Source organism: Fistularia commersonii, chromosome 10, assembly GCF_037954325.1.
Source record: "Fistularia commersonii isolate RoL2024-O1a breed Wild chromosome 10, RoL_Fcom_v1.0, whole genome shotgun sequence".
Lineage (NCBI taxonomy): Eukaryota > Metazoa > Chordata > Actinopteri > Syngnathiformes > Fistulariidae > Fistularia > Fistularia commersonii.
In genome coordinates, this window is record NC_141293.1 from 20,135,223 (window position 1) to 20,155,760 (window position 20,538).

Genomic DNA, 20,538 nt, shown 5'->3' on the forward strand with positions numbered 1-20,538 from the left:
ATATGTATGTATATATATGTATGTATGTATACACACACATATATATATTTATGTACACACACACATATATACATATATATGTATGTATGTATGTATATATGTGTATACACATATACATATATATGTATATGTGTGTATATATATATATATATTTACTGCTCAAAAAAATAAAGGGAACACTTGAACAACACAATGTAACTCCAAGTCAATCCCACTTGTGTGAAATCATAGTGTCCACTCAGGAAGCAACACACATTCATTTGGACTTGTTTTAAGGACATTACATCAAAGTTGGATCAGCCTGGAGTTTGTTTTTACACTTTAATTTGGAGTGTGATTCCCAATCCAGACCTCCATGGGTTGATACAATTGATTTCCATTGATCAGTTTTGTGTAAAGAGCAAAGTATTTCATAAGAATATTTCATTCATTTAGATCTACGATGTGTTTTTTAAGTGTTCCCTTTATTTTTTTGAGCAGTGTACATATATAAGACATCCAATGGACACTTGAGTTAAAGTGATACGGAGGACAGAATGGCCAGATACGATTGCATTATTATTATTATTATTATTATTATTATTATTATTGCAATAAAATGTCTTATGTACAATCAATTAATTAAATATCAATGAAAATTAACTTGCAGTAAATTCTTGAATAGAATGAATAGAAATGCACATATTTAATCTCGGTCAAACTAAACATGAAATCAAAGTGTAAAATTTAGCTTTAATTCAAAGAAATAAATTAATGTTTGTTTGAAAGAATCCTAAATTTTCTTTTTACCGAACACATATTTCCTATGTGACCGGGCTGCAGATGTTTCATCAATCATTTCACAAAAAACTATCCAAACCCCCCCACGGCATCAAAGTGCTCTAGTTTCTCTTTTCATCGATTGATTATCGATCATCTATCCGGCAGTGGATCGGCTGGAGCCGCTGGAGCCGAGGCTTCGCCTTGGAGTTCAGGACAAACAACGTCCGGCCAGTTTGGGCTCTCTGAGGCTCTTTGAGCCTGTAGAAAACCTAGGCGGCTCTAGAGAGAAGATGCAAACGCCACACACACACACACACACACACACACACACACACACACACACACACACACACAGAAACGCCCCCTGTTTGAACGGAAGCAGGGACCTTCTGGCCGTGAGGTGCCGAGCGCTGCACCAGCCTGGGCTTTCTAAGATCTCCTAACATCACACCAGCTCTGGCACCACTGTCCTGTCCTGCCTGTCCTCCACAGAAGAGCTCCATCATGAGGAGAGAAAAGTGGGTAATGAGATGGAAAATGGGTAAAACATTCAATTAAAAAAACCAGCCACATCCAAAGTGGCGCAGGGGGTGAAGTTTAGAGGCGTGAAATGAAAAACACATGCAGTGATAAACAGAAGCACATTCTGAAGGCATCAATGCCTTACCAAAGAAATCATCGCGGACTGGAGGCACAAGAAGGAGAAGGAGAAGATGCCAGAGGAGGGAAAAGAGGAAAACACAAAGAGCAGATGCTGATAAGCATTTATCGAATTTGGATTTGCAGAGAGAAGTTAAGCTTTGAGAAATGGAGCCTAAATGTACTATCTGGCCGGTTTACTCGTGTCATCTGGCAGATTCGATCATCTAGTTAAGTTCCCGGTGACGCAGAGCAGCCGGGAGGTGGAACCCACCCGCTCGTCTGCTCAAAACACTTGTTCCAACACCTTGAAAGAGCATTTAACGGCTGAACTTGGATTTTATACAAGAGGAAAGTTGTAGATATGTGGTAGTAAATAGCAGATTTGTCAGTAACAGATGTAAGAAAATAAAGTGGAAAAACCATGTTCTTATACACACCTGAGAACTCGCCTGCGGACGCCGCCAGCGGGAGCACGTGAAGGGACAAAGGAAACGGTGAGAGATTAGCAGAAGGAGAGATCAGCTCCCTCCCTGTTGCTGCTGCGCAGCAAAGACATCTCGCCTGAATAATATCTGACAGGAAATGCACATTGTGTATAAAGAACAGAACCGCTGAGGGTTTGGAAGTGACCGCAGCGATGCAGGGATGAGCTCTTGGCATGGAGGGATTCCGGCCGCCGCCATGCAAGGTAAAAAAAAAAGAAAGTGACACAGCGGCACATTCACACAGCGTCACATGGCGCCGCTGCCCCGCGGCCACGCCAAGCAAAACAAACACCGGCTTTGTGTAGCGCACGTATGCGTCCGCCCGCGCGCTCGTCACACGCGTGAACAAGGGGAAACTTCTAGGGGCGCCGACGGTTTCCCCAAAAAACTCCACTTAAGGGGAATACTTGTGACGCAAGGGGAGGATTTCACTCACAAGGCGATTCTGCAAAGTGAGATTGGAAAACCAGATCAGATCCAAACCTGCTGGGCTGTTCATACCGAGGAGCTCGGCGCCGGCGTCCACGTCGCCGATGATGTCCGACTTGGCGTCCTTGATCTCGTGGTAAAGAGAGTCCGTGTTGATGCCGAAGGCCTCGTTCACGATGCCCTGAGAGGGACTGACACACACACACACACACACACACACACACACACAAATGATCTTTTTTCATGATTCTGATTTGCTGACAACATTGCACCTGTCAGGAAGGATAAATGATCACCCTGTCGTTTCTTCTCGCACCAGGGAGACAATATTTGTATTTGTGGCATCTTTGTAGCTGTGAGAACAAACTGCTTCTAAACGCGACTTCATGAGCGACGAGCCGCTGCTTCACGCAAATGTATTTTTTGAGTTCCACCCTGCAGATGCTGTCAGCTGCACTCATTCTATGATAGTTGCAGCACAGAGAAGCCAATGTCAATAAAAATAGATGACTTAGCTCAGGGGCTCAACCCAAGTATGTTCAGAATTTTCAAGGCATTTCGTCTATTTTTATACGAATCATCGCAGGAAATAATTCTGATGATTTTCACATCAATCGAAGCTGAGACCAAAACAGTGAAATCCCAAAAAAAAAAGTCAGGAAAGCACGTGAAAAATGTTTCAAAACCAACTAAATAACTCAATAGAAATAAGTCATAAATGTGCGGGCGAAGATCTCGGGGCGCAGTCTAACCTGTTTCCGCCTCCGTAGACGCGGGGGTCCACGCACATGTCCAGGTCGGGGGTGGAATCGATGATCTCGGGGAACTCGGTCCACTCGTCGCTGCTTCCCATCCCTGAAAGCGCAGACGTTTAACGGGCCGACCGGCGTTTGGACTCCGGCCGAGTGAAGCCGAGGAAGCGGCGTCCTTTTACCGATGCTGACGTTCCTGGTTTCCTGGGAAACCTGAACCTCCATGTTCCGGCTGTGCCGTTTGCCGCTCTTCTTGCTCCGGTTTCCGGCCCGCACCACGTCAAACTCCACGTTGGGGTGGAAGCCCTCGTTGATGGGGGTGACGGTGGCGGACGGGACGGAGGACGTGGGCGTGTTGGACTTGCTCCCCGTGCTGCTCGGTGTGGCCACCAGCGAGTCGGACTCCGAGCCGTCCTCCTGGTCGTCGAAACACAAAAAACACCGAATGAGTTTCGCTCAGAAGGGAAGCGGCGGCCGTTGTTGGGAAAAACTGATTTCTAGTATTCTTGATCTGGATTCCTGATGTGAATCGGGGATTTTAAAGATGTATTTTCTGCGCAGACGTCTTTGCAAATCCCTTTTCTTTTAGTCCGGAAGTCATTTATATCGAATCACTTTTTGCGGAAAAGCTGTTATTTGAAACCAAAAAGGTCAATTAGATGAAGGTTTTGCTTCACCAGACGATGACAGACGGACGCATTGGTGTCATTTCATAAAGATTCTCAACAAAAGAACTCCATTTTTATAAATAACCTTAGATGACTGAAGCCGGATTTTTGATGCCCTGATGGAGAGTTTGAATCTACCTCGACTTCTAGGTCCCCTCATTAACTGTTCATACAGCTTCCAGTAATCCCTATTAATTCATTTTAATTCAATGAATCCATTTATAAATGTTTTATTTTCCATTTTTTAGCTGAACTTACACTTGACCTCAATATGTTTTTCTGAAGCAATGGTCTGGGTCAGATACATACATGCACGTGCTTCATTTAATGTCTCCAGTTGCGCTATATTTTAGATTATTAATTGTTCATCTTTTTGTTGACATTATTGTGCGACTGTCTGAAGTACAGAATACCAGCTTTTGTGTCTCGCGTCTAAAAGCACCCCGGAAGTCTTTGCGCATGTTGCCCTGTTTCAAATATATACGGTCGGATGAAGTTGCAGCGCACGTGTTGTGAGCAGCCGAGTGAGGCTGTAACTCACACAGTCCTTTTTTATAAATACTTTTATATCCTTCTTCTACACGTCTACTTCCATATTTGGAACGTTTCCTGGGAACGCCTTCGCCGTCAGATAACAGAACCATCGGAAAATACTGTCTGGAACATCATGATCTCGCACGAACCACGAAACGTTGCCGTCTCATGTATTTATGAGTCGCCTTCCTATTTTCCTGATCAATAAGGTTTCTGCGACGGGCCGAAGCCGTCACAGGTCGCCTGGCTGGAAGAACAGGAAACCAAAAAGCAGAACATCTGCGAGTGCCGGCTTCAAACTTCTGCTGCGCGTGAACTAAAAGCACACGGACGACACCATCTACAAGAAGATCTCCAAGAAGATCTACAAGAAGATCTACAAGTAGATCTCCGAGGTGCACGACGTCCCGCTTGCTTGAGTCTGAACAGAAGAAGTATGGATGTGAGTTTTATGATTTCCTTGTTCTGGACACAAGCAGGCTCAGGAGGCGGTTCCGGAGGGCCGGGCGGCGCCGAGGCCGGCCCTCCTCGCCGCCACGTTTGTCCCACCTGGTAGGCGGAGCTGAAGGTGGACCGGCGGAGCTCGCCGACCTGCCAGATGTCTTTCCCGGGCATCATCCTAGCCCCCCCGAGGCCCCCACGTACCATGCCCTCGCCGCTGGGGTACAGGCTCAGTGACGGCGGGCGCTCCGCTTTGCTGCTGGTTCGGGAGACAGAGAGGAGGCGGAGACGGAGCGTTAGTCGGCGTTCACGCAGGAAGTGAGTCGGCGCGGAGGGCTGGAGCCGCCGCGCAGCGGCTGCACAGCAACAGCCCGACATTCGCAGCCCGTCGCAGGGTTAAGGCGGACTCGGTCGGCGGGGACGACACACACGCCTCTCCAGATTAGGATTAAATGAGGACGGCGGCGGCGGCGGCGAGTCCGAATGGAGCTGCCGGCTGCAAAAAATACTGCGTGCTCGGGAGGGAAGCGGGGCTGGAAAAAAAGGTTATAATATCCAGAAGACAAATCAGGCTGATTTGTACTTTCAGTTTGTAGAATTTCTGACGATATTATGCCGATTTTTTTCCGATGAGTTGTTTTCTTTGGCACAGTTCAGGACAAACTTAGATAATCGTGGACGACGACGGGGACAGAAACTGTTGGTGGCGCAACTTTCGGCGTGGTTTTTGAATCTCTGCATTTTCACCCGAATAATAACGTCAAAAAAGGTGATTCGTGTCGAACTTGTTTCACCAAATATTTGAGGCAACACAAGCGGGGAAGGGAAAAGAAAAAATGTCAATTAACATCTGATTTTTCTGGTCTGAGAAAGTTAAACGTCAGCCCCAGTTTTAGACCTCAGATATGAGATGCTTCACCCGACATGGAGTTTGAAACTCGTTGGCCTTCGTCCGCCTGAGACGAAGGATCCGTCTTATGTCAAACTAGCCGGCAGAAAAGCCTCCCTGTCCCCGACGTCCCAGAAAAAACATTTGTGATATTGATGACGGCTCCTCGGGCAGAGACGCCGCTTCCATCATTCAGCGAAGGAGACGAGAAGAGTGGCAGCACAGATGGACACGAACACATGAGGGAGGAAGAGGAGCCAGTGGGAACTCATCCTTTATCCCTTCGTCTGCTGTCATTGGAGCGACTGACGCATCGCCGATCGCTCGTCACATTATTGATCGCGGTGAGATACTATTAATAGGACGGGGAAGGGGGCGGTGTTTGGGGTTCGGCGGGCCGGAGCCGCCGGACCAGGTTGGATTTACCTTTTCCTCCATGTGTGGCGTTGACTGTGCAAACAGCAGCACAGAGAGCAAGCCAGCAAGACAAGACAGACACAGTGTGATTAGAGAGAGACACGAGACACACACACACACACACACACACACACACGCACACCAAAACCTTAACAAATATGAATCTCCAGCTTATCAGTGTTGCAATGGGTCAAATCGCAGTCAGTAGAAATGAAACAAATTAGCACCGTAAAAACTAAACCAACCTGATGTTCTGGGCGATCAGTTTGTGCTTCACTTGCTCTCTTTTCTGATATTTCTGTGATTTTTGGTTGTGTTAAGGTGGCGGCTTGCATTTGCTTCACTTTGCTTTAGCGGCATGATTAAGTAAACATTTATAACCGTGGGAAAGTAATAGGATACATTGGCAAAATTCTTTTGGGCAAAAGTTTAGCGCAAGATCAATCACATTATCTCTAAAAATAGAGTTTTTTTTAATATTAGTCTATAATTCCTCATTTCATTTAAAACTAAATTTGTCATTTAACTTGAACGCTTCATTTTAGTAGATGAAATATGCATATTTGTAGTCGTTGTTGAGATGTTTGTGTTTTTTTGCATTTCTTGAACCAATCAAAATGACGTAAGAGGTGTTACAATATAATGATCATAATAATCCAGTAATAACCAGCAAGTGTGTCCGTGTCGAGCGGGTTCCTCCGACCGTCCGCCGGCGTGAGGTGATTGGAGCCCGTGAGTTGTGTGAACGAGCGAGCGAACGCTCGTAGCCACGCCTGCGTACGACGTGCGCGGGAGTGAACGGCTGAGCGTCGCTACACGTGGTCGTCCACGGCGACGGGTCGGGGGGACGCTGGCGGCCGGCGCCGACTCGCTCCTGCCAGCCTGACCACGGCTGCCGGGAGTGGATGAACGGACGGTCGCCTTCTATGAATCCTTGTGATTTTTGCTAAATGTGTTGCCGGTCTTGGACTCGGAACCGTGGCAGTCCTGCAGATGCAGGATGCAGATGCAGGATCAATCCCTGCAGGAGGAGGCCGGAGAGGTTTGAAGGATTTTGTGTTTGTGGTCGAAATGTCAAAGGCGGCGACTCATCCGAGCCGCACGTCTTCCTCCGCTTAGAAAACATCAACGATTCATGCGGGCCGTTACTGAACACCAGCGAAGCGGGAACTCTGTTCTCAAACGCGATTGGCCGGCCGCCGTGCATCCTGCGGGCGTCGCCCCGACATCGATTGGTCTGACACGCACAAACGGCCCGACACATTCACATCCAGGGCGCCACACAAAACGCCGGCGCCGAATGAGGAGCGAAAGGTGCCGGCGACCCGAGTCGGAGCGAAGACAAACACGGCGGCCCAAAACGAAACGACGAGGACTCACGTTCGTCCGCAGCCGGGGCCTTCTGGTTGGCTGTTGCTTCCTGTCTGCTGCATTTTGGAGCGCTCTATGTGCTCCACGTACGTCTGAATCATCTGCGGGGCCAAAGGAGACGTCGGAAAGTTACAGGGAAGCCACGGCGGGCGCTTCAATCGCGGGGCAACTTTGAAGAGGATTTCCAGTGATTTACATCCAAGATTTGCAAACAAATTCACATTGGATTGATTACTTGATTGGATTGATTACTCTGGAAAAGATTACTCGGCTCAAAGGTCCAGAAAATGGCTTTTGGCGATCATTATTGTTTTGCTGTTGTTTTAAATGAATGCGGTTTAATGCCTAAGCCGGGTTATTTTCCACATTACGGGCCGCCGTCGGGCCGGCGAGTTGAGTTTCCCTTTAACAGGAATCTGAAACAGAAGCGCTTTGGAACAAACAAACAAGCAAGTGAACTATCTGGAAGGAAGAGAAATGGCGTGGCCTCATCCACCGCCCAGAAGGTTAAACACTGATCTGCTGAGTCCATAAATGCACCGTAAAGATGGACGGTGACTGTCTCTCACCTCGGTGTGGCGCTGGTGCAGAGCGTTGTACTCCTTCTTCATGTCCGATTCTCTCTCTTCTAGCCGGGAAACTGGAAAACAGGACGGAGACGTCGGATGAGAAGCGAGTCGCCTGGATGGACTTTCGGATCCGGACGGGACGCTTTGCATCCCGTTCGCTGTGATTCGGTTCCTCTCAGCTGAGTCCGACTCGGACGCCAGCCGGAAAACAGGACGACCTCGACGAGACGTTGATCCGTTTAGTCGTATTAGTGATATATTTACATTTTTCAAAACCAGGAGAAACTAAATTGGACTACATTAAAACATTGCATTAGAACTCCGATCCGAGTTAGCAGGGTTTACTGGTCCGAAGCCATTACTAAATAAGGACAGATGATTTTTATTGCTGTCAGCCGGTGGGACACCGAAGCCACTATTTGAAATGATTTACCCGCTCCCTCGTCCTCGGGTCGGGCCCAGATTTAGATTTTCATGTTGATGGCAGCCGAGACGCCCGGGTGTTATTATCTGAACGTGCACGGGGGACTGACAGAAGGTCCCGTCCCAACGGGACGCTTGTTGTTGTTGTTGTCGTCACCTTTCATTTTGTTTCACGCAACGAGGGACGGTGTCACTCACGGTCGGCCCCGGGCCCACTTTTAAACAACAAACACTCTGTGAAGATACGGATGTGTTGTAAAATATGTTTATGTATTTATTTCAATGCACTAACTCACTCACCATTTTCTTAATTACTTTCTTCATTACCCATTATTCAAATCTTTGTACTTTTAGGACCTTAAAACACTTGATAGCCTTGACTTTGACACTTTATGGTTTTATTTGTATTTCTCATTCTCCCTCCTTCCTACTATTATTTATTATTGTTATGTTTTACTTGAAACTCTGGAACAACAATTTCCTTCAGGATAAATAAAGTTGTTTGTATTCTTATTCTTATTCTTATTCTTGTTTCTAATTACCTTACCACTTTGCACTCTTCACTTTATATTATGTTGTGTGTCTGATGTTCTTTGTCTGGTCTTTGTTTACATCCATGTCAATACAAGGTGTAACCGTAAATCTCTAGTGTGTGTGTGTGTGTGTGTGTGTGCTAGAGATAGAGAGAACATACTTGGCCAATAAAGCTGGTTCTGACTCCCAGTCCCCAGGCAGTGTGATATCACACAGGAAAAAGTAGTTCTGGTTATATTTGCTTTGAAAATGAAAACATTGCATCTTTTTTAATTCCCCCAGTGATGTCGTGAAAGTGAAGACACGGCGACGTGTTCATGACCGAGTGCCGAACGTCAGAGTTTGTCGCGGTTTTCTCGTTTGGTCTCCTCCGCTTGATCGGAAGCCTCTCGGATAAGAGATTCAACATCTTAGCAAAGTTTCTTCTCCAAACATCTACCGGATCTCTGCAGGTGTCATGTGGAATCGCGAGTGCTTGAAAAGCAGATATGACACAGCTTAGAGCTTAGAAGAGAAGGGAAGCAACGGAGGGGGGAGAAGTAAAAACTCCAAATGGTTTGTCAGCGGTAAGTTGTGTCAGGGACACAAGAAACAAGCTGAAAATCCATGTTCCCGTGGCGACGGCTGCCCTTCTCATCTCCTCACACAACCTGCTCTCTGTTCTAAGTCCTGAGTTCTGACAAAAAATAAATGTCGAAATATTCTTTTTTTTCAAACTTCTTCTTCGTCTGATAAAGAATAATCGTGACATTTCCCTTCTGTTCTGAGATACAGCACATGCACTGACGGTGCAGGAACACTTCCAAGCACCTTTCATTTAAACGTCCTAAATCCCATTCATGGGCGACACATGACTGATGAACTGCCTTCTGAAAGGAGAAACTGAGTTGGATTATTTGATGTTTGCATGAACTTGAATGAGCACGGCTGAATATTATGGGAAGCATTACTCTGGTCGGCGTAGTTCTTGGTCTTGAGCTCCAGCTGTTTGCCCTGCAGCTCCAGGAACTCCACCTGGACCTGCAGGTCCTTCTTCTCCGCCTCCAGCGCATCTTCGAATTCAATGAATTTCTGTCAGGAGACAAATCAGAAAGAAACACATTTTGAATCGTCTCAGGATGTTTCTTTTCTTGGAAAAAACCACAAATGCAATTTCTACAGACTTTCATTGGTTTCCTTGTGGAGACACGACTTGGAGGAGCGTTTTAATGTCATCACTTGGTTTGGAAATGCAGAATTGTGTCCTCGTTGAATACGATAAACCGTAAAGCAGCCTTTAAAGATCCCAATACCAGGAATAAACGTAACTTGAAGCTGTAACTTTATGAACGATTGTAAAAGCGTTATTAATTTCATACTGTGAGCGACGGATTGAATCATAATGTGATCCGGTTTTAACTCGCCGCACCTTTTTAAGCGACAACAGACCAATATTTGACAATTTCGAGTTGATCTTGATATTTTTTACATCCATTTTTTTTCAATGTCGCGGTTGGACTTTTTTTGGTTTTGAAAAAGATCCACACAGTAAATTTTCTGACTAAATGGTTATTGACATGCAATAATATAAACTGTCACATACTATTTTTGCAGTAATGTAAGAAATAATAAAATGTACAAGGACAGACACATGCGACATGCAATAGTTTACATTGTTGACTCTGACTCATTAAACGGTATGATATATTTCTACATAGAAATACATCAATGGAGCTGCTGGATGCTACTCTGCTGTGTTACCATGACGACCATGACCACGTCACTCGTGAGGCGTCATGAGAAACGTTACGTGACCCGCACAGCGCAGTTCGTATCACGTTCTCTCCGGAGGGGGGAAGCAGTTTCTACCACTTCTTCTTGAGGTTGCCCGGTTTTTCGAGTAAAGCCGTTCACAATGACGTCCTTCTTCAGAGCAGAAAGTCCATGAGGTCTTAATACTGTAATCCTCTGACTGCAGACGGGACGGCGAACATGCAGCGCACGGAACACGGATCGCACTTCAAACACGCGGCTCAAAGTGCACTTTCACCCCCGCCGGCCACAAACGTCAGAGGAACGACCGCCCGCGAGTCCAACCTGCTTATCGAGACCATCAAACATCCAAGCTATGATTTTACACCGCTGGATGTCCAACGCACGGGACAGAAATTCAATAAAACAAGCGCTGACTCGCAGAGACGGGATGTTCTTACTTGACAGACGCACATTTTTCCTGGTATTATAAATGTAAAATTCATGGGCTTCCATGGCAGCCATGGTGAGGAGGAGTTCTGATTGAAAACCAACATGGACACTGTGCTGCAAAGGAGTTTGACCTTTAAGGCAGCAGATTACACACACACACACACACACACACACACATATAGATGTGCATATATAAAAATTGTATTTTTCACAGATAATAATCGGAGTCATGATTTGGTTGAAACAAAATTTTCCGTTTTGTTGAACGTGAACAAATGAGTTAATTCATGAAACAATGAATCTACCGTTCAGTCTAAATGTTCTCGCTCATCTCAGGCCAGTCATGAAATCCAAAAGATGCAGCTTTTTCTTGAATACCACGTCGGTATAAGAGTGAATAATGATCATATGTGGACGTGGACTGTGTTCTTCTCATCTCATGGTACTGAAGGTGGCAGCAAGTCTTTCCCAGGTTTGTGACGTGTCTTCTTGGCTGACATGTAAACATCCAGGGGATTTCAGGGGAGATGTTTGGTCTTATCGGTCTTCCTTCATACACGAGCCGGCGGGACGAAGGAGTCGTTCGCGGCCGAAGCGAATCAGACACGGCAGAGAAAGAGACGGCCCGGGATCCGGCGCTGAGCGTCGGACAGCCACAACGGTTCATGACAGCGGCGCCGAACGTCGGCCTCTTTGAGAGCGTCGAGAGCAACGACGCTCTCAAAGAAGCCGACGTTCGGTGGAATCGCATCGTCATAATCCCGGCCGAACGTTTGTTTTCTTGAATTCTGCGCTTTAATAAAACATAGTGTTTATAAATCCTTTCTTGGATTGTATGACGCCATATTCTAATTTTTGGGGCGAAGCGAGGATGCGCCCCTTTCCGCTCCGCGGCCGGGGGGCCGGTCGCTGATTTGTCCCCGTCGGTCCGAGAACGACAACCTTGTAATGTGAGACGCTATTTTCTGCCCCGACCGGCGCGAGCCATTGTTCGCGCGAGTCCTCCGAGACGCTTCTCGCTCGGCCCGTTCTCCTCTGGGAACCGTCTCCCCTTCGCGAACCGGACACCCGAATCTTTTCTGAAACCTCGGCCTCTTTTTCTTTTTGTGTTTTGTTGTCATGTTTTTGCTGTTCTTTGTGCTCCTGGCCAGCGCTCGTCCCGTTTGGCCTCGTCGCTGCCGTATTGATGTCCTCTGATTCGCCGTCCCGCCCCCCCGCCGTGGCACCCGGCAGCCACGGGATCCTGGAGGGTGAAGACGAGCCGCCTCTCGCCGGGCGACCAGAGGAAACCATTTTCACTTGGTCACGTAAAGTCCCAGAAAACAAGTGCAGCTCTCTAGTGCTGGACTTCTTTGTTTTGGTTTTGGTCTGATTTTTCGATCCAGTGTCGATCCAGGATTGGCCTGCGCCGATTCAAGTGTATTTTGGGCAAAAAGAAAAAAAAAAATGAAATATGCATTTTTTGATGGCATTTTTATCATGTTTTCAAGCCATTTTATACATTTCAGGTCATTTTGAGGTGAAATTCAATCTGATTTCAGGTCGTTTTCAATGAAAAACATAATCTGAAGTTGATTTGAAGTTTATGTTTGGTTTATATTTACAGCCTTGATAAAAATGATATAGCGAATGTTACGCTCTTTTTCACAAATGACTGGTGTCGAAACCAGTTAAATAAACATAGAAGGAATTCAAAACAAAAGAGACGGATCCGGATCTGACAGCAACATGTTGAATAATTTGTTTTGTATATTTTACTCCTCCTCTTGTTTGAAACCTTATTTATCGCCTGTTTGTGTTTTATTATTCAGCTCTCTCTTTGCTGTCCAAGTATGAGCTTGTTTTTTTTACCGGCAGGACTTTTCTCCTTCCTCTGAGTGAGGACACGAGCTCCTTCCTCTGACCCTAACCCGTCCCGACCGGAAGGAGCATTAACACATTAACGCTGCCGCGGTGAAAGCAGGGACTCATGGGAGTCGTCGTCTTCCGCCGTTGAATTCAAGTTTCATCACTTTATCATCGTGTCATGTCGTCTCTCTAAAAACGGAGTCAAAGGAAACTAGCGAATGAAACACCGGCGGAGTTACTGACAAAGTTACAGCTGATAAAATCATACAGTTATGCGACCGTGTAAAATAATTCTAACAAAAAAAAAACACTTTGTGCGACCACTTTTTTACCTAAATGTATTTCCTGGTGGTTTGCTGGACTCATTTATCAAAGGAACACATCATATTATCAAGTAACACAGTGATTACCGCGAATCCCATGACTTTGTTTTGTTTTGTGTTGCTTGGCTTTTTTATTTTCCCTGATTAAGAAACGTAAACGGTTTAACTCTTCTGAACATAAGTACTCGATGACGTGACACGGATCCAGCCCTTCCTAAACAAAGCTCAGATATAATGCAATCCGTCATGTCTCCGCACTTGATTTTATACGGATTCCTGTTACCACCGTTTAGAAATCCTGCTGAATTAGGGTGTAACTCCTATCATTCCCTCTGACATGGAAAAATAAGGTTGCGATTGCACTATCACTCAAAATATTTGGCAACATTTTCTTTGTGCAGCCGTCATTTTATAGCATGACACCCTTAACAGAAGTCAATGATGAATGAACGGAAAAGTGATTTTACTTTCACTTTGCACTGTATAATGTCATTATAAGGTAATAAATAGCTAATAAAGTCTTTACAGAACCAGGTGTTTATGGACGTTGAGATGTTCCACTGTGAGGTAACGGCCAACTTCCATATGCAATGCAAGGGTTAGGGTTATGGTTAGAGTTAGAGTTAGGGTTAGGGTTAGGGTTAGGGTTAGGGATAGGGATAGGGATAGGGATAGGGATAGGGTTTGGGTTAAACCTGACCCAGGACATCGACGTTAACAATCGTGCCCTTTGTGAATTCCTGATAAAATGGAAAATAAACAGGCTTGGTGTCCCGGCTGCCGGCGAGATGCTGCGGCGTCTCAGACGGGAGGAGGATCCGATCGCGGCCAGATCCCACGGCTGCTGCGACACCGACGCGCAGAAAGATGGAGGGGAAGCAGGTTTGGCGAAGGCGGAGCGAGCGGTAATGTAATACCTCGTATTAACGTCTTGGTCTGTTAGCGGGGACGTTCTTCAACGGCTGCGGAGCTCCGACACACCAACTTCCACAACAATCAAAAAAAAAGGATTTTTTCGGAATGATCGATATTTTTTGCTCTATCTCAAATGTTCAGAGCTTTTTTTCAGAAGCATCTCTGTTTATTTTAACTTCCGCATATCGCCGAGAGGCTCATTTATTGCTACTTTAATAACACTTTAGAGCATTTTGACTAAAGGTCCATGTTTTTTTATACTGCCAATTAATGTTTTGGTGCTGGAAAAAAAAGCTCAACTTATCATCACCACAAAGTCCAATAACGAGTCCCCAGGGGTCAAAGGTCGGGCGGCAGGATCGACCCTGCAGCTTCCCTTCTGTTAATTACTGCTCATTTGCACGTCGGCTGCTCCCGACATTTTACACCTGACGTCGACCCACACAAAGCAGCGGCTCAGTGAGGCTCGCCGTCGACAGGAGGCCACGCCAACATTGTGAAATACGTTAGTAGCAGAAAAACAAAACCCAAGCAACCGTGACAGAAACACCCCCAGTATGACAACTTAGGTAGTAATAACATATACCTGTAATAGGACATGTGATGTCGTGGAACTGTACGATACAAGCAACTTACTGCTAATTTACGAGCAATAATAATGGCAAATATTATGATTCTATCATCACATTTATTATATATGTGTGTGTGTGTGTGTGTGTATGTATACACACACATAGATGCATATATATGTATATATATAGATATGCACATACATAATAACAGCAGATATGATGATGCTACCATGTCATCTATAAAACATGTATAGACACATGTATATCGCGACATACGTCTGTGCGTAGACAAGGTCGATTCGCTGTGGCGAACACGGAAGGGAAAGCTGACAGAAGTATGTGCATATACATATACATACACAAACGTACACACACACACACACACACTCACACAATGCTGTTGCCAATGCCAAGACTAAATAATCCTCTGCTTTGTCTCAACAGCCTTAAAACTGTTTGACTCTGCGACTCCTCCTGCTGCACTCGCTCTTCAGATCCACACTAAACTTTCAAACTGATATTTGCCGCTGATATGAGGGCATAAAAAAGATCATAAATTGTACATATTAAGCTCCCTTGCGGTCACTAAAGCCCACGTCCATGTTTAGTCCAGCGGCTTCGGTTCGGTCGACCCGTGAATTTCAAGCAAAAGCATCCACGGTCGCGAGCTTCGACGCTCATGATGAGGAAGCAGCCATCGGAGGGTTCGGACCTTCTGACTCTCTGAGGCCCCGCGAGCGTGCACGTGGCACGTGACCCTGCGGAGGTCAGGAGGCTCAAGGTAAACACAAACGCTTTAAGAATCAACGTGCGCTCTTCTGTCAGGAAATCGTCCCCGAATGAGGACATCTTTTCGTCCAAAGGACTCATTCTTCCCCGCGACAAACTATTTATACTTATTGGGATCCTAAAATAGCCGAGAGACGTTTAAAAAGAAAAAGATGCTTAAAAGAAGAGAAACTCACATCTGAGCCGGAGAGGCGACGATTGTCGGAAAACCATCGGACCGTTTCTGCGCTTTCTGACCGTCCGGTCTCGCCGCGGGAAGGTCGCGGGTTCCGTTCGGACCGGGGGTCGTTCTGCGCGGCATCTGCGGGTTCTGCACCCCGGTTCTCTGAGGGGGACCCCGGTTCTCTGAGGGGGACCCCGGTTCTCTGAGGGAGACCTCGGTTCTCTGACGGAGACCCCGGTTCTCTGAGGGAGACCTCGGTTCTTTGGGGGGGACCCCGGTTCTTTGGGGGGGACCCCCAGTCACCCTCTCACCCAGACGTGGGGACGAGAGGACGAACGACCGCGCGTCTCTATTCGCGTCCCTTGGATCAACGGGCTGGAACCGGGTCCGGGTCCCAGGTGGACCGGCCTCCGCAGGGTGAGCACTAGGGACGGTGAGCCGGTGAATGAACACTCGCGCTCGCTGTACATTACCGGTCACTATCTGAAAACTGTCCGCGGTTTTAAACTTTGTGAGATATGAACGTCTCCAGACAGAGTCGGCCTCCAAAAACAGCGACTCACACTGACGCTGCCGTTTGTCCACAAAGGAAAAGGAAGAGTGACTGTTGACTTGTTGCTAAAATAATGTCTTCAACCAAACACCAGGCCTGCTGGGCAGGAAGCCGGGGTGGTGATGCAGCCGGAGGCCCAGACAGGCCGCTGGGGGGCGGAGGGATGGAGGGATGGAGGGATGGAGGGATGGAGGGACGGAGGGATGGAGGGATGGAATAACGGAGGGATGGAGGGATGGAGGATGGAGGGATGGAATAACGGAGGGACGGAGGGACGGAGGGAGGGCACGCCGGTCCGCCGGTCCGCCGGTCACTCACCTCCTCCGCCTGCTTGCGCAGCGCCTTCTCCCGCTCGTACTGGGTGATGAGCTGCTCGTTGTCCTCCTTGAGCAGCTCCAGCTCCACCTCGTGTTCCTGGTTCTCCGTCAGCACCGCGTCCAGGTTCTCCAGAACGTTGACCACCAGCGGCATCAGCTCCTTCACCACCTCCTCGTCGTAGCTGCGGATCAGCCGCTCGAACTCCCGGTAGATGCTGTTGGCGAGGCCCGACACCCGCTCCGACATGACGGAGCCGGAGCCGTAGTCGTCCTGGTAAACCACCTCGTCTATCTCCATCATCTCGGCGGCAGCTGGAGGGCTTCTCGGTGCGTGTGTGTGTGTGTGTGCGCGTGTGCGTGTGTGTGTTCCCGGAGAGGAAGAGGCTGCGTGGAGGCCTTTAAAGGGCGATTCTGCGTGGATCCTCTCAGCGCAGGAGAAGCGACGAGTCTCCGGCCCGAAATGTCACGCAAAGCGCCGCCTTACGGCATCTTGACGCGCACATGGACGCGCACATGGACGCGCTCCGAGCGTCACCTTGACGGGGGAGAAAAAAACGGGCTATTTTTCAAGCGAAACCGGAGCCCCTTCCTCCTCCTGCTCCTGCGTCCTCCCGCGTCCTCGTCCTCCTCCTCATCCACCGGCGCAGTGTGTGTGTGTGTGTGTGTGTGTGTGTGTGTGTGTGTGTGTGTTCCCGGGCCGCCGCCGCCTCCTCACGGCCAGCGGATGATCCGCGGGCCCGCCTGACGCGCGGCCCTGGCCGGGTCCATGCCGGAGGAGCTGGAAACGTCGATGTCGGTGCACCTGCGGCCCCGTCGGCGGCCCCCGGCCGGACCGGCGCGAGGAGGATCGATAAAGAAGCCGATAAATGATCGAAGCCTCCCCGATCCGTCCCGCCTCCCCGCGCCGACGCCCGATCCGCCCTCGACCAGCGGCTCCGTTCCTGGTGATGTCTCCCTGTGGGAGAGGCTCTGTGTGTGTGTGTGTGTGTGTGTGTGTGTGTGCGCCTGCTGTTCAGATGGAGGACTCAGATGACTGAGTCTGCATGACGTCACAGGAACGCTGCGTCAAGCTGGCGCTCGATCCGACCGGAAGCGCATTGTTAGATTTTCAAAATAAAAGAAACCCTCACATAAAGCCTGACTTCTAATCCCACGCGCTTCTCTTCATGACAAAACGTAAACGGTTGTCGGGATGTTTTTCGAAAAATCGTTTTATCCTATTTAACACACTTGCAGAGGGTTGGAGCGGTCGTGCCCGGTTGGACCCCCTGCGGCCCCTGCGGCCCCTGCGGCCCCTGCGGCCCCTGCAGGTGTTGCCCTGCTGTGCTCTGGTTCATCCATGGTGGCCTGAACACAGCAGCTGAGAAACACGTGACAGTAAAGGCCTTTCTTCTTCTTCACTTCATAGATTATCATCCACCTTAAGTTGCTTAATAGTCTATTTCTAGTCATAAACAAAGGTGATCCCCATTTCTGTTTGTTGGGACGACTCATCCAAAATATAACAAAAATACAAAGTAAATAAACGTTTAAAGAGATATCAAAAAGATTTCTAATTATTACTCTAGCCCCTGTTAAGCTATCTATCTATCTATCTATCTATCTATCTATCTATCTATCTATCTATCTATCTATCTATCTATCCATCCATCCATCCATCCATCCATCCATCCATCCATCCATCTATCTATCTGGTCTCGCTTATCATGGGACGTTGGCGTGTTATTATTTTGAAAGTAAACACCGGCAGAGACCTTTTGAAGTCAAACTTGACTAAAGTCTTGGCAGCTGAATTTGTGGATATAATTCAATAATAATGACAATGCACTCTGCAAAAACAGATATCAAAAAGGCGCCAGTCAACACATCGAGCGGTTGCGCGTCACCGAGGTGACACGCACATTTGTTTTCGGATATTTAGAAAAGGAGGGATGATCCGGAACCTTTACTCGAACCAAAGTGCAAACATGGCATCGTAAACACGTACACGGTGCAAAAGAACGCGGTACAAAAGCATCATCCTGTAATAATCGTAGTTTACGGCCTGGCGAGGCGCTGCAAAGGCCTCTGGGGATTTTATTCTTCCAGTCCGCATGCGGTCCATCACACGAGTCTATACTTGGTCCTCTCCTTTTAATGAATTATATATAAGTTATATATATGTTTTCAGACACAAATGTTTTTAAACGTGTATAAATCAAGGCAGAAAGCGCATGTGTCAAAGGCATGATCATTATAATGGCGAGGGGATGCAGTGGCATCAAGACCGGCCGAACTCTGCCTGGCTGATCTTTTTGTTTCCATCGGGATGAAGCTGTACTTCCTTTTACACTCGACAGGTGGAAGTAAAATGTCATTTTACACCAGAAACACGGTTTTCGACTCCGCTCTGCTGCTGAGACCCTCAACGCTGTTCGAGAAATACAGGTTCACCTTTCATTTGTTGTGTTTCGTGGAAAGTCTTACATTTTCGTAGGTTTCGTCCATTATTTCCACGCCGACATGTTGCCACATCCACCCTTGACTGGAGCCGAGGTCATGGGAAAATCTCCCCCGCTTTCGGTGCATCTTCTTCAGAGGAGTGAAAAGTGCCAACTCCTGAGCGGGTGTTTGGACGGAGTCTTCTCTCCTGCCACCGCTGACCCCTGGAAACACAAACGCTGAAGACCCTTTCACTTCACATCGGCTCACGCAAAACTTTCAACTTCAAAGTTTCCGCCTCGGCTTCAGTGGACATTCAGGGCTGACATCAGCTCCATAGGAGGCTCTAAATTTAAGAGTGTGATCTAAAAAAGAAAGTCCCAGTTCAGATTAGAGGGCCTTTCAAACACTTGACTCCCAGTGACACACGCTCAGGTTGTGGTTCAGTGTGTGTGTGTGTGTGTGTGTGTGTGTGCACGCTTGTGTTCCAGTGGGCAGGGTGTGACTGAGGCCTTGATCTGGTGAGTGTTTCTGGCTCCACAGATGAACGGTTCACTGCTGTGTGTGTGTGTGTGTGTGTGTTATCTGCAGCCAGAGTTGCTCATGTTAAACAGAGCCTTCTTCATTGCTTGACTGATTAAAGCTGGTCACAAGAGTTGACCCTTGATATGTCAAATTAAAAAAAGGTTAAGTTGCAGTGGTTAATTACCCACCGCTGTATTAACTGTGGAAAAATAATAAATCTAAATGTTTTTGACACAACAGTGATTGTTAAAAAGAAAGACAATCCCGATGGTTTTAATAGGAGACAAGCTGTGCAACAAAGTGTACGAGAATCCACATGATTGATTCAACAACTTTCAAAAAACCACAAATACATCACGGTGATTTTGGAGGAAGTGTGAAGGGGCAGGATGTTCTTAAAAAAAAAAAAAAAAGGAAGTGTGATTCATCTTCTTCAAGGGATCACGTATGTGAGCACAACTGGAAAATGTCAGGCAGAACGGGTTCAACGGATCCGTGTTTTAAACATATATTTCTGGAAGCTCAAGTGCTCACAAACTGAGTTTCTACTTTCTAACAGAATGATTTCCGTCCGTCAGTAGTTCCTCCTCAGAAAGCGGGGTCTTATATATTCTGAGTCGGAGCAGCCCCACGGCCCGCTCTTATCTGGATTCGCTCTGAATTGAGGAATTTCTATCTGGATTAGGGTCACTGAGACGCTGGAAACATTGGCCTGTAGTTACAATGCTCAAACCACATTTCCCTCCTGGGCAGAAAGTGGCTGTTTATTCTGAGCTCGGTGCTGCCAACAGGAAACAAGTCAGAGGCGGGGGGGGGGGGGGGGGGGCAGCTTTAAGGATGAACAATAACCAATAACCAATAACCCAAGTCAACAAAACTATAGGTCCAACTTCAAGGAGGCTCGGCTGGCCTCTCCACTTCACTACTGCTTTACCCGCAGACCGGCGGCACCAATAACAATGTGAATATCATCTCCATCTGGGGGAGAAAAACTAAAACAGAAAACACCAAA

At 47.3% G+C, this 20,538-nt stretch overlaps 1 protein-coding gene across 24 annotated transcripts in view; it reads right to left on the bottom strand.

Annotated features, from left to right (window-relative positions):
• Positions 1-17,581, bottom strand: part of mapk8ip3 (mitogen-activated protein kinase 8 interacting protein 3) — a 36,392-nt gene extending 18,811 nt beyond the window's left edge. For 11 of the 24 annotated variants that reach the window (XM_086154303.1, XM_086154291.1, XM_086154296.1 and 8 more), the window contains exons 1-11: positions 16,582-17,563; positions 9,867-9,987; positions 7,960-8,030; positions 7,400-7,491; positions 6,029-6,052; positions 4,864-4,972; positions 3,253-3,487; positions 3,071-3,173; positions 2,373-2,509; positions 1,842-1,853; positions 1,430-1,447 (exon numbers count right to left, since the gene is read on the bottom strand). In XM_086154303.1, the coding sequence (XP_086010429.1) occupies positions 1,430-1,447; positions 1,842-1,853; positions 2,373-2,509; positions 3,071-3,173; positions 3,253-3,487; positions 4,864-4,972; positions 6,029-6,052; positions 7,400-7,491; positions 7,960-8,030; positions 9,867-9,987; positions 16,582-16,881 (1,222 nt within the window). In that variant the 5' untranslated portion in view covers positions 16,882-17,563. Of the gene's footprint in view, positions 1-1,429; positions 1,448-1,841; positions 1,854-2,372; positions 2,510-3,070; positions 3,174-3,252; positions 3,488-4,863; positions 4,973-6,028; positions 6,053-7,399; positions 7,492-7,959; positions 8,031-9,866; positions 9,988-16,581 lie in introns of all 24 variants that reach the window. The other 13 variants (XM_086154306.1, XM_086154299.1, XM_086154294.1 and 10 more) reach the window with 11 other exon arrangements.
• Positions 17,582-20,538: the final 2,957 nt, after the last annotated feature.